Source organism: Rhinatrema bivittatum, chromosome 5, assembly GCF_901001135.1.
Source record: "Rhinatrema bivittatum chromosome 5, aRhiBiv1.1, whole genome shotgun sequence".
NCBI lineage: Eukaryota > Metazoa > Chordata > Amphibia > Gymnophiona > Rhinatrematidae > Rhinatrema > Rhinatrema bivittatum.
Window position 1 is genome coordinate 176932090 of NC_042619.1, and position 14536 is coordinate 176946625.

Sequence of the window (14536 nt, forward strand, 5' to 3'; positions counted from 1 at the left end):
GATGGGGAGAGCAACAGTACAAAGCAAAATAAAGTACTACATTTTTCCCTCCCCCCACCCAAGGAAACAAATGCACCACTTAATACAGAAAAACAAACAGAAAATAGGCAAAAAAGGAAAGGAAAAAAAGTCTCCCTGGATCCTGAAACTAGTGCTCAAGTTTCCTAAATACTGGGGTATGGCTCCAGGCCAGAAGGACTAAGGGGTGGTAAAATATTTAGAAGACAAAGTAATAGTCAAAAAGTTTTTGAAGCCAGGGAAATTCTCTGTTTTCCCGTTTTTTTATGTTGCTATTTTTCCCCCTGTTATATTCTTTAACTATGTTCTTATTTTGCTCTTGTCTTTTGCTTTGTCTACTCTTTTAGTCTTTTTATATTTTGTTTTTCCTTTATTTGCATTTTTTACTTACTAAAATTTTAGGCGTCCAAGTACTGGCTCAGCCACAACAGATTATTTTCAGAAAAGGTAAAACATATCTTCCAAATTATAAAAAGGAGACAAGCTGCTCCTTCAGGTGATATACAATGAGGGTGATAAATAAGCTACTTCACATGCTACAGTCTCTTATTTGCAATACTCCATTCCAAAGAAATTAAGCTAAAAGTGCACAAAGTAATTGCTGAAACTCTTCCTCATTTCTTAGGTACATTTTTTCAAATGGGCCAATGCAATGCATTTTTATCAACTAATATGCAAAATAGCAAAAGTAGGACACATGTAGAAACCATCCGCTCCTTTGGCTAAATGAGCCATCAGCCTACACAACTTGAGTCCTGCAGATTTTGTAAAACATTTTACAGTGCGTCTACCATTCAAACATGGTACCATAAAAACATTATTTTACTGTACTGCAAGCTCCCTCCTAAGAAGTTCAGAGAAGGCAAACCAAACAGCAGCTGTTTCTGAAACCAATTGAGACAGACAGTGCAAGGCAGGAGAGGAACTTCTGAACACCCAAGTAATAATACAGAAGAAAAAAAAGCTTCTCTCTATTCAAAACCCACCTCCCCCACTCCACACCAAACAAGGTAAAATAAGAATGTTTAGAAGTCAAAAATATGTTTCAATGGTCTCTCAAAAACAGTACTAGTAATAACTTGATTTATATCCCATTTTACCCAAAAGGCATCATGTATATTACAATTTAAGAGCCTTCATTTTCCTTAACCAATAACTAAATCTTCAGTTTATTTCTCTGCTCCTGGCTTACATCTCACAAGAGTTTTATACCATTCTGTTTGATCATTCTTTGGGGCTGGTGTAATAAGACCCATGCTGAAATCGGCGTTAAATTTCTGCATTTTTTTTTTTTAAAGCATGCACAGCAGAAGCAGGCATCTTTGCAGGATGTAATAAGGGGAAAGAATACAAATTAGACACCAAAAAAAGCACGCAAGATCAAATACATGTACCAATACCTGCATAAAAGCCCAGATGCATAAAACCATGGGAAAAACCTGCACTGAAATAGGTGCAATTGAAAAAAATGTTGCACACTCAAGAGGGTGATTACACCAGCCACACATTATTCAAAAATAAAACTGTTTCACCTCCTACTGGGCTTTTATGCTATTGCTGGCATAAAAGTGTGGTTTTTGTCTCCGTGCAGCCTTTTCCTCACTGGGCACCTGGGCTCAGTATGGATCAGCCCCTCAGAGAGAGCAGGTGCCAGGATGGACAGACCGATGATCTCTGGGGGGCTACAACCAAGCACCAACACCGCGCAGAGCCACAGCACTTTCACTGAACTCCTGCCCTGAGGCAGGTGCTAAAAAACCTGGCTCCCTACATAGCCTATGAATAGTTAATTGTGTACTCACATAAAACCTATGGGTTAACATACGAGTATATGTGCACGTTTTTCCCCATGTTAAACGTGTTATTATATACATGCATATAATTAGAGCAGAAAACCTCACGCAATTACCCATGCAAAAACCTGAGCAGCTTTTGTGCAGCTTATTAAACTGACCCCTTTGTAAGGTACTCCCTTCTACAGTGCAATATAAAACTCAAACATACAGACCACACAAACCTTGACTAGGGTTGCCATCTTTCAACCACCAGGATTCTGCCAACTTGGAGATGCTGTGTAATATCTTTGCTGAAGGGGTTTACACATGACTTATTTTCACACTTGACCATTAGAAAACAGCATATAACAGTAGATAAAGACTTATCTAATCTGCCCAGTTTATTTCTCCTACAATGCCATAGACCCCCAGTTATCTCCGATTTCCTCCTCACTGTTTTGCAATTAAAGATCCTTTGTACTTGCTCCATGCTTTAACAGTTAATGTTTTTGCTTCGATCACCACCAACAGGAGACTGTTCCATGCATCCACCACCCTTCTTAAGAAATATTTTCTGATGGTACTTCTGACTACTCCTTTGGAGCCTCATATCATACTAGTTCTCAAAATTTGTTCTCCTGAAAAGGTTTGCTTTACATAAGAACATTATATAGGAATTGTCATACTAGGTCAGACAAGAGTCCATCAAGCACAGTATCCTATTTGTGACAGTGGCAAATCCAGGTCACAAGTACCTGGAAAGATCCCAAACAGATAGATCCCATGCTGCTAACACCCAGGGAAAAAGTGGTAGCTTTCCCTAAGTCTATCTGGTTAATAACAGTTTATGGACTTTTCCTCAGAGGAATCTGTCCAAACCTTTTTGAAACCCTGCTACGCTAACTGCCTTTATCACATCCTCTGGAAATGAATTCCAGAGCTTTATTGTGCGTTGAGTGAGAAATAAATTTGCTTCAGTTTGTTTTAAATGTACTATTTACTAACTTCATGGAGTACCCCCTGGTCTTTGCATTTTCTAAAAGAGTAAATAACCGTTCACATTTACCCACTCTATTCCACTCATGATTTTATAGGACTTCTATCTTATCCCTGCATAACCATTCTGCTGAACAGCCTAACCTCTTTAGCCTTTCCTCCCAGGGGAGCCATTCCATCCCATCATTTTGGTTGCCCTTCTCTGCATCTTTTCCAGTTCTCTCTCATCTTTTTTAAGATACAGTGATCAGAACTGCACACAGTATTCTAGGTGCAGTCTCACCATGAAGAGATAAAGAAGTACTATGATATTTTTTTTATCATCTATTCCTTTCCTAATTATTTCTAACATTGTTTGATTTTTCTGACTGCCATTGCACACTGACACACAGGATTTCAAAGTATTGTCCACGAAGATGCCCAGATCTTTTTCCTGGACAGTTAGGTTCCGTATTAGGAGTTAACATGTAAATACAGTGTGGGTTACTTTTCCCAATATGCATCACTTTACACTTGTCCACATTAAATTTCATATGCCATTTGTATGCCCAGTCTGCCAAAGTCCTCCTGCAATTTCTCACAATTCGTTTATGATTTAACAACTCAGTACAATTAAGTGTCAACTGCAAATTTGATCCCACTCATATTTCCCTTTTCCAGATCATTTATAAATATATAAAAAAGCATGAATCGGGAAGTCCAAGATAGCTGCCGTGTAGAGCGGATGCGTGCAACCTCACTCCAGGGCTTTTTGTTGTAAGCCTTCTTTTTGAAATATTTCTCTTCTTAAACAAATGTCCTCATCATGCTGCACACAAAAAGAAAGGCTAAAATAAAATCTGCTATTACCTCAATGCCTGCCTTTGATGAGAGACAGCCGCGGATCGAGTCTATGTTTGCAAGATCCATGAGGCAGTTGCCGGGGAGAGGCACCGCGGGGACGCCGGACGTAGAGCAGACGCCAGGACCCTAGGTGGAGGAGTCATCCTTCAGCCCCGGCGCACTGAATCCCCGGAACCACCATCTGGAGATGATATAGCCGGTTGGCTGGAAGGGAAAAACGGTTCCATTCAGAACATCTGCCCCAAGAAAGGACGCAGATAAAGCGTCCATTTCGGAGAGCCTTGGAGTTCAAGGCTCCTGGAGCAAGGACGCCGAGGAACAACAGGACGACAACGGAAACCGGGAACCTGTGCTTGCAGGGAGAGCAGAACCTGAGGTACATTTTACAGACTCTTTTTCTTTGGTCAAACCCCAGGAAATAACCATAGAAGTTATATGGAAAATGTTTCTTTCGATGGACAATTCAATTAAAACAATGTCAAGTTTATTGAAAGAAAATCTACAACACATAAAAACATTAGAGATAAAGATAAATTACTTTCCAAAGTTAGTAACTGCGACTGCACAAAAAATTAAACATAGAAGAAGTTCAACATAATTTCATTAAATCTGAAAGTACGGTATATGTTTTAATCATATGGAGAAAATGGAAAATGATACAAGAAGAATAAACCTGAGGTTACTAAAGTTTCCGAGAATGAAGGCAGTATCCCCACGTGACATGTTAAAGATTACCTTAAAAATGTTATAAAATTTACAGAAGAGGGAATACCTGCCATTTCTAAAATATTTTACACCCCAAAGAAGGTAAATGAAGAAAAACAACAACTACCAGGATCAAAAGAAGAATCTTTACATTTTCCGCATTACTGGAATTAACATCAGATACTGTTATTGAAACTAGAGAAACTTTGCTGGTTTCCTTTGTTTTTGTCTCGGAGCGGGATGCAGTATTAAGATTATACCTATGCAATCAAGGTGGTTTATTCCATGGGAATAGAATCTGGATTTATCCGGATGAAACGAAAGTTACTCAAGAAAAGAAGAGAAAAATGTCTTCAAATGAGACAAGAAGTAATATCTAGAGGCGCAAAATTTACATTGCGCTTTCCATGCAAATGCATAATATATCAAAATTCTAGATATATCTTCTTTGAACCTGCACAGTTGCGTACATACTTAGATTCTTCTTCCTGATATAACGCAGGTTTTGGTTACAGGATTAACTCATGATCCCCACTCTAAAAACGTCAAAGTAATAGATAGATAATCATAGATATTTCCTTATTGCTGCTCAATGTATCATTGGACTCCCATGTTACTTATAACTAATATACAGATGTGTAATGATATTAAAGTATGCAAAGTGTAATATCTTCGTTATATTAGCACTATTATGTTTTCTCTGAACATATGTTCTGTAAAAAATATTTTGAAATTTCAATAAAAATAAAAAAATATACATACACACACACACATATATATATATATATATATATATATATAATAAACACTGGTCCCAGTACAGATCCATGAGGCACTCCATTTATCTTTCTCCACTGAGAAAACTGACCATTTAGTCCTACTCAGTTTCTTTTCTTTTAATCAGTTCACAATCCAAAATAGAACATTACCTCCTAACCCATAAATTTTTAATTTTCTTAAGCATCCTTCATGAGGAATTTTATCAAAGCCTTCTAAAAATTCAAAATACACTAGCCACAGCTCACCATTATCCACATGTTTATTAACCCCCTTAAAAAAAAAAAATGTAGCAGACTGGTGAGACAAGTCTTCCCTTGTGTAAACCCAAGAAGCAAAGCGGAAGCCGATCCAGTTAGCTGTGTAGCAGTGAGGAAAACGAGAATCGAATGATGGAAAAAGCCCTTTATTGAAATATGCCCGACTCTGGCTGAGTTTCGCTCTTGTATATAGAGCTGCCTCAGGGGCAACTAGAAATAAATATATAAGCATTAAAAGATGCACACTTAAAAAATTAAAATCAATGAACAACATGTATGCTTAAACATGTCAGGGAGTCAGTGGTTCTAAAAAAATTAAAAAATGTAATCAAAAGATAAAAAATTAAATAGACAGTGATTATGTAAATAAAGATGCTTACTTAAATTGAGCAGGCACACTTTAAGTCCTGACATCTGTTTAAGCATGTTTATTACATCACGGTCTATTCTAACACAAAGTTAGCCTCTCCAGCACTATCTTGTCTGTGTTTAAAAACAGTGTGTTAATTATTGATATTTGCACAAATATAGTACCCTGTGTTCTCTATCAATATCACTTCTGTATACCATTATGATGTCAAACACACATATATGTAATGTTTTATTTTATGTCTGGAGTTTGTACACCCATACATGTTGTTCATTGATTTTAATTTTTTAAGTGTGTTCATCTTTTAATGTTTATATATTTGTTTCTAGTTGCCCCTGAGGCAGCTCGATATACAAGAGCGAAACTCGGCCAGAGTCGGGCATATTTCAATAAAGGGCTTTTCCATCATCCGATTCTCGTTTTCTTCCCTTGTATAAATCCATGCTGGCTGTGTCCCATTAAACCATGTCTCTCTCTATGTTCTGTGATTTTGTTCTTTAGAATAGTTTCTATGATTTTTCCCCAGCACTGAAGTCAAACTCACTGGTCTATAGTTTCCTGGATCACTCCTGGAGCTTTTTTTTTTTTAAATCATTACATTGACCAACATCCAATCTTCAGGTACAACAGATGATTTTAATGATACGTTACGAATTACTAGTAACAGATCTGCAATTTCAACTTGAGGTCTTTCAAAAATCTGGGGTGTAAGCCATCTGATCCAGAAAATGTACTACTCTTTAGTTTGTTAAACAGCCTAGTACATCTTCCAGGTTCACCATGATTTGTTTACCAGCCCAGGAGCCACCCTACTGATTTGTAAAGGTTTGTAGACATCCGATTAAATCATTGACTGAATTCTATGTAAATAATACAAAATAAATGTATCCAACACAAACAATATAGGGATAGATTTTCAAAGGGGTACGCGTGTAAGATACATGCGTACCCCCCGAAAACCTACCCCAAACTCCCCCTGCGCGCGCCAAGCCTATTTTGCATAGGCTCGGCGGCGCGCAAAAGTCCCGGGGCTTGCATGGAGAGGCATGCCGGGGGGCGTGTCGGTCGTGACGTGGCGTTTCGGGGGCGGGCGGCGTGGGTGTGGTTTCGGCACGGGGCGTGGCCACGCCCTCTGGAACAGCCCTTGGGTTGGGTGGTGGCGCGCCAGCAGCTGCTGGCGCGCGCAGATTTATGTCTGCCTCCGGCAGGCGTAAATCCAGCGATAAAGGTAAAGGGGGGGTTTAGATAGGGCCGGGGGAGGATGGGTTAGGTAGGGGAAGGGAGGGGAAGGCGAAAGAAAGTTCCCTCCGAGGTCGCTCCGATTTCAGAGCGGCCTCGGAGGGAACGAAGGCAGGCTGTGCAGCTCGGCGCGCGCAGGCTGCCCAAAATTGGCAGCTTTGCGCACGCCGATCCCAGATTTTAATGGATACGCGCGTATCTATTGAAATCGCGCGTACAAAAGTACGCGTTCACACTAAATTATAAAATCTACCCCATAGAGTAGCTACCAAAGCTCACTATATTGTATAATTGCAGGGGATGCTTAGATGCTAACCTGAAACTGGAAGGCTAAAATCATGACATTTCTAAACATTTTAGCCCTCCCTCTTTTCAGTATAGTACACCAAAAAAAATGTGTGTAGTACAGAAAAAAATAAATTAGGAAAGTTGGCAACCCTAAACGGAGAACATATTTCTGGCACCAGTAATTCATGAAAGCATCCAAAGGGAAGAAAGACCTATACTATTACCCAAATACAATTAGATAATGAGAGGCAGGTGAAGAATGTACCATCTCCAAGATTCACACAGAAAATCCATGGCACTGGAGATACTTCAGAATTAACATAGTAAATGATAATAGTATATTAAAAAAAAATAAAATAAGACTGAAATGGCCCATTCATTCTGCCCATCCAGGTTTTTAGGTTGTAATAATTCTCCTGGCTTACAGTCCACAAACCACTGGACCAAGCTTCCACCCTCCATGTTAGGATCACAAATCAGACTGGATTACATCTTCTTTTGTAATTAAACCCAGGAAAGATGCACTTGGTGTTTCCAGAAGGCTGAATCCTTTTGTTTTTCAAATATTTAACTTAAAGTGGCATGCCTGCTGGAGAGCTTGCAAATCTTAGAAAACATCAGTTTAATCATAAAATAAAAAAAAAACCTTCCACCATGCATCAACCAAAGTCTTCTGCTACTGAAGATCAGGTTAGTATACTGGGAAGAACTTTCCAGAAAGCAACTTTTTACCCACTGACATTTACTTTTAAAATTAATTCATAACATAGCTACTAAAATTTTGATTTAAACAATTGTCATGAGTCCCTTAGGTGTTTAATCACTGTGACAGCAGTTGATTCCAACATCAGTTATGTCTAAGCAGAGAGACTGTGCATCATTTCAGCCCAAATTCCAGAACAGCAAGAAATGTAGTCAATACTTAATGAAACTATGTAGAAGCTGCTCAACTAAAGTGTTGTCAGCCATCAAGCCAACTTTGCTAGATCATTTTTACTATGTAAAAAGCATATGCATGCATACATCTGGTCAAAGATGAGCCATATCTCTCAATCAAGTCTGAACACACTGTAAAGCAATAAAACACTAACAAATTGGATATTTTTAAGTATGCTAGAATATTTTCAATTGATTTCGTACGTAAATATCATCCATGGCCAAAAAGTGGAACTATCCAACTACCAACACTATAATGAAAAACGAGAAAGTACAAGTCAACCAATCCAGCTTTTTGACATTTTCTATGTCCCCAGGTGTTTTAGGGACATTCATTTAAGAAAAAAGAAAAAAAAAAACTTCACCTGTAAAATTCCAGAATTGTTCCAAAGGCAAAAATCAATTTAAATTTATTTTCATCCTAATTTTATGTGACTGTGAAGCCATGCTCTGGCTGATGCTGGAACCAAAGTTTCAGCCAGAACATAGCTTCATAGTCACCCACCCAAGCACAGATAGGCAGAAGCCCCCCACCAGAAGTTTCTGGCAGGATGCCTGCCTCTCTGGCTGAGGGCAAACTCAGAAGTTCAGTGTAGGGCTGCACTGCAGAGTGCGGGAATATAAGCTTGCTGCTGAAAGTGGAGGAAGGAGGAACCTGGAGTCACCACAGTCAGTAAGAATGAATCATGTATGAGGTGAGGAAGATTTTGCGAGGGGGAGAGATTTATTTATTAAAAATACTTCTATTCCAAAAGAAAAAATATAAAAATATTAGACATGAGGATTCTGTGAGGGGTGAGAGAAAGGGGGAGATTCTTGAAGGGGAGGAGACATGGAAAGAAGACAGACAATGAAAGAGTGGAAGGAAAGTGGGAGTAAAAAGAGGAAATGCAGAGCTGAGGGGTAGAGGGATCAAGATCACCGGAAAAATCATCTGAGGGGAGGTTATACAGACGGGTTGGGAAGGAATGGAACATTAGGAAATTTCTGTCCACCAAAAATTCCAACATTCCCCCAGGATATTCATGGAAAACATTTTTCTACTGATTTTCTCCTGTTTTTGTTCTTGTCAAAATAAACTGATAAATTCCCGGGAAAAATTAAAAATCAAAAATCAAGGTCCCTGATTATAGTATAAACCTGGGTGGGAAGTTCCATTTCTGGAGTGCCACAAAACAAGTTCAGTCCTCAAGACATAAAAACATAGACAAGACATACCCACATAAGAGTGTGAGTGCATGCAAACATTTCATACATATTCATTGTGAATATCCTGAAAACTAGACCTGTTTGTGGCACTCCATGCCTGGAGTTGCTTACCCCTGGTATAAGCAAAACAAATAGATAAAAAATGTTTACTAATTGAACTGGTTTAAACACTTCATAAATCAACTCAGAAGGCCACATATGGCAACCTATTTATTTTGACATTTTCAGGACTGACAGCAAACAGATTGTTACAACTATCATACCTTAAATGTATGTATGATTCAAGGTCAGGGAATTAAAGTCTTTAACCACAAAATGAGAAGATTCTCAGTATCCACTGTATTTTAAAACACTAAAAGCCAAATTTCCTATGCACAGCATTCTATGCCAAAGCTCATGAACAGTGAAGACTGCTTTACCATCGTTAGCTTTCTTGCTATTGTACTAGTTTAAAATAAAAACAAAAAAGATACATCACATTCAAATAAATTTATATCTCAGATTGTAAATAGCATGTGAACAGGGACTGCCAAGTCAGCTTCTGGGAATATTCTTACATACCCTATGATCTCATCCTGTGGTGGTGTAGCATTCTCAAACACCACCACCAAGCAGCGAGCGATTCTAGCAAAGAAATACCATTCATTTTAAAATTCTGCCTCCATCCTCTGCTACTGCATCTGATTTCATCTAATAGATTCCCTCATACACTACTTTTAGCAGAGAGCTAAGCAAGCACCCAATCTGTTCACACATATCTTCTGTATTTGCACATAAGGACCTAATCACCTATATTTACTCTGACAACACTAGTAACAATCCAATTCTGCCTCGCTTCAAAATGATAGCGTAAAACCCAAGTTATCAATAGTGGAAGCCAAAAACCAGTTGGATAATTCTTGCAGTATCCGTCACTGGGCAGAAAGTAAACAAAGCTCCACCCTGCGGTGTACATTGTACTCCAGCTGAACCTCGGGGAAACATCGGGGTTTCTCTTTTCCCCAAAACCACTGAGAGACCAAGTGAAAAATAAAAAATATATCTGCTTCATTTTGAGCCGGGGTGGGGCAGATGCGAACATTTTATTCACATTTTTTAAACAAAAGGTATCATCTTACAAGCCGAGGCGCAATACTGCAAAAAAATAGCCAATCTAACTTAGGCATAGCAGCTATAAATTCAGCAAACTATTACATAATAAAGACTGATATCAAGTCTTTCTGCTTCGTGCTCAGGCCCAAGCCAGCAAATATTTCCTGCTGTATTTCTGCTCCTCGCCATTCATGCACCACGGAAAACCGAGCGGCGCTAGGGAAGAAGCGGCCACTCTTGTTAACTAAAAACGGGGAAATCGAAAGTGCGCGCGGGTAATTACACAACCTCCACCGATCAGGCTCCATTACGCCAAACAAACACGGCGGCAGGCAGGAAAGAGGCTATGAGGCAGCGACAGGAGGGGCCCCGACCGAGACTTAAAGAGGACAACGTGAGAAAAGACTAAGGAGCCGGCGGTGACAGCGACCCTACCTCGCCCCCACCCCGGGGCTCGAAACAGCACTGCGTCACCAACCGCGGGCAACCTCTCCCCCCCCCCCCCCGGTGAGTGGGGCAACAGAGACCCGGGCTCACCCGCTGCATCGGTGGCGTTTCTCTCTCTCTCTCTCTTACCTGCCAGGGTGGCCGCCTTGCTCGCGGTCGCTCAGTGCCAGGGTATAAATCCGCCGGTACCTCTCAGCCAGGGCCCTGCCAGAGAGCAGCAGCTGGTAGCGGTTGCGGGAGTCCAACTGCGGCCCCGTTGCACTATCGGCACCCAGGAGGAGCCCTGGTGGCTGCGAGGCAGAGGAGACGGTGGCGGGGGGAAGCGGGAAGAAGCCGGAGGAGGAGGAGGCTGCAACCGCGGGAGCGATGGCGGCGCACATCATCTCCAGCCGCCGGTGCAGCAACTCAAGAGACGTCCTCACTTCAGGGCGCTGGAAGCATGAAGAAAAGAGGGGAGAAAAGTCCGCTCGCTCGGCCGCCAGCAGTCTCTCCCGTTGCCGGCACGCATCTAACCGGGGAGGCGCCGGCCCCACCTGTCAGAGCCCGGGAGGAGGCGGCGGCATCCACCGAAAGGCAAGGTGAGCAGACGCGCTCTCCCGTCTGTCCGACGGTGCTGCTGCTAAGAGGGGATGGCGAGCTTAATCCCCGCCACTTGCAAAGCACAATATCTCCCTCTCTCGACTGCACCCGCCACCTCTTATTCCAGGAAGGAGGCTCGGAACCGCCGCCTACACGTTTTCTGAGGTGATGCAAGCTGTTCCCTCGGAGCTGCCATTTTAGCTCGCCGCTCTCTTCCTGCTCGGCAGCACACAGGCGCCGCGCGAAGCATGCCGGGAAAGCCCGCCCTACAGGGAGGTCACAGGCTAGCGACCTAGCAGCCTCCAGCTGCACGCATGCCCATAGCCTGCCGGTCTCCTTGTATGAGGGGTATGCTAGTTGTAGCAAAAAAAGATCTGCACGGCCCGTGAGAGCCTCGCACACCCGTACGGCGTGCTCGCAGCCACCCTATACTTGACTATACTATCTAGCATCTAGTATTCACATGCAAGACTATAACACTAGACCATTCAGGCAGGGGCAGCGGGGTGGCCAGAGTTTGCCCATGTTACATTTAATTAAGTATTCTGTTTTACATACATTCTTTGCATAAATCATAATTATTCATTCCCAGACTAACTAAATTCTTAGTATTAAAAAACAGGCCAAGTGGAAAAGGAGGAAATGACAAAAACAACATTGCTAATAGAAATGTCAGTACTAAGGGGCCCATAAAATCATTTTCACAGAAAGCTGGCGCTGACTTTTCAGCGCCCGCTTTCTTAACGCACCCATGGCGCCCACAAGAGGGGGCGCCATGCAATATCTGGCCGATACAGTAAATTGCGCTCAGGCTGAGCGCACCGTTAGCCCCCATTTGGACGCGCATTTTCGACGCACTATTTTTACCCCTTATACAGTAAGGGATAATAACGCATGGAAAACACGCGGCCAACCCCCCCGAAACTAATAGCGCCCGCAACATGCAAATGCATGTTGATGAGCCGGGCCGGTTGCCGTTAAAGTGGGTCTCCTCAAAGATGAAATATTTAGGCATCTTTTTACCTATTCATCCTAATCACTTCTATAAGGTGAATGTGGAACCGCTAATTCAGGCTTTGCGTAATAACGTCTAAAAGTGGATGTCCCTCCCACTCTCCTTAATGGGAAGGATCCATCTCCTTAAAATGATAGAGCTCCCTAGGTGGCTCTATCTGCTGCAGATGGCCCCTATCTGGCTCCTTAAAAAGGACTTACGAGTAATTGATAGGGAGTTTTCTCGGTTCCTATGGAAAGGAAAAAAAGCCAGAATTTAGTTGCAGGTTCTAAAAGCGCCCTGGTCCAAAGGGGGCTTGAACTGCCCAGATCTTAGCCATTACAACTTAGCGTGTATGCTGCGAATTAGTTCCATTTGGCTCCACAACACTTCTTTATTCTCATCGTATGATTATAATTAAAGCATGGTTCAGAGGATTTGCCCCCGAAGCACTACTCCAATGTTCGGAAAAAGCCATACCCACTCTTCCCACAGCTTACACACTGTTGTCTTCCTGCCGCAAAGCCTGGATGACACTATCCAAGAAATTGGGGCTCATATCCATGCGAACCGCTTTTAATGTCATTTATGCAAACCCGGACTTCTCACCCGGTATATCCCAGGCGGTCTTTCTACAATGGCAGAGACTAGGGTTCACATTCCTTTACCAATTGTTCGTGGCTAACTCCAACATAATAGTTAGTTTCACCGAGTTGCAAAATTTGTTTCATATACCACGTAAGGATTTTTACGCGGTATATAATGGCAGATGTAATGACAAGTTCGTCATTACATCTGCACATTACTCCCGGTGACCCCGAACTTGGGAGACACGAGCGCACTCACCTCCTTTTTCCATTTCATTAAACCCCAAAGACCCTTGTGCGCCACTTTTGCCAAACGCCTTGGAGACATAGAATCACAGTCCCACTTACCGGCCATTATGGCCTGATGGTCCTGGGGTTCGGCAATTAACCTAACCCTCTTGAATATACATCAGTATATCTTACAAATTCAGAAAATATCAGAGAATATATTACTAAGGGAATTGCAATATAAATTCATATGGTAGCTTTATATTCCACAAGCCACTGCATACAAGCGTTAAGTCTGTTCATCACCGATCTGTGACAAATGTAACTCAGCTATGAATGACTACATTCATAGTTTTTGGGACTGCCCTTCTATCCAAGCATTCTGGAAGGCGGTATGTTAAAAAACATCCCGGATGGCTAAAACTACTCTCCTGATGGATCTGAGATTGTGGTTATTTGGGATCACAACACAACCTGCTATTATTAGAACTAATGAGTTGTAATTGCTAATGGACAGGGTGAGATTAACAGCCAAACAATCTATTCTTGCTTGCTGGATTGGTAAGGACCCATCCTCTCAGATTGTTTGGGAACGTAAAATGATTAAACTGCTAACTGGAATTCATGTCTGCACTGAGGGCAACTGCCAAATCCAGAGAGGAGACAAGAAGAATCTGGCAGCCTTTTATAGATTCTATATCTCCTATCTCCATCAAGAATCTTCCACAGCTCTAATACAGTTACCTATACGATTACCTTTTCGTTCCCATTATAAATAGGCTAAACGGTGTATCTGCCAAAGGCCGGTCTCAGGAGAATCCTGCTTAGGGCCTCACTGAAAATATATTGTGGTAAATCTTTTCTCCTCCCACCTCCTATGCAAGAGGAGATGGACCTTACGAATCTATTACGAATCTAATGCTATCGGGTCCGGGGCTTCAATAAACTATCTACTACTCTGGTACCTGATATCATCCCTCTATATATCACTAGGGCTCTATCCACAACACCCTATACATCATTTCATATAGCCACCTTCAACACTTCTTATACCAGCCTAGCATTATGTCAATCCATATCTACACCATCCACACGTAACAGGTAGTCTCTAGTCAAGTTCTACAACTATATGGGTGTGGCCATAATTGAAAACCATTGTAGTTTCGGACATGAGTATGACTAGCGATCCAACA

At 41.6% G+C, this 14536-nt stretch overlaps 1 protein-coding gene across 1 annotated transcript in view; it reads right to left on the bottom strand.

The window, feature by feature from the left end:
- The window catches only part of MYCBP2 (MYC binding protein 2), a 1075853-nt gene extending 1064024 nt beyond the window's left edge, over nt 1-11829 (bottom strand). The window contains 1 exon segment of the mRNA XM_029603038.1: nt 11085-11829. Coding sequence (XP_029458898.1) covers nt 11085-11338 — 254 coding nt within the window. The 5' untranslated portion in view covers nt 11339-11829.
- Between the last annotated feature and the right edge of the window lie 2707 nt (nt 11830-14536).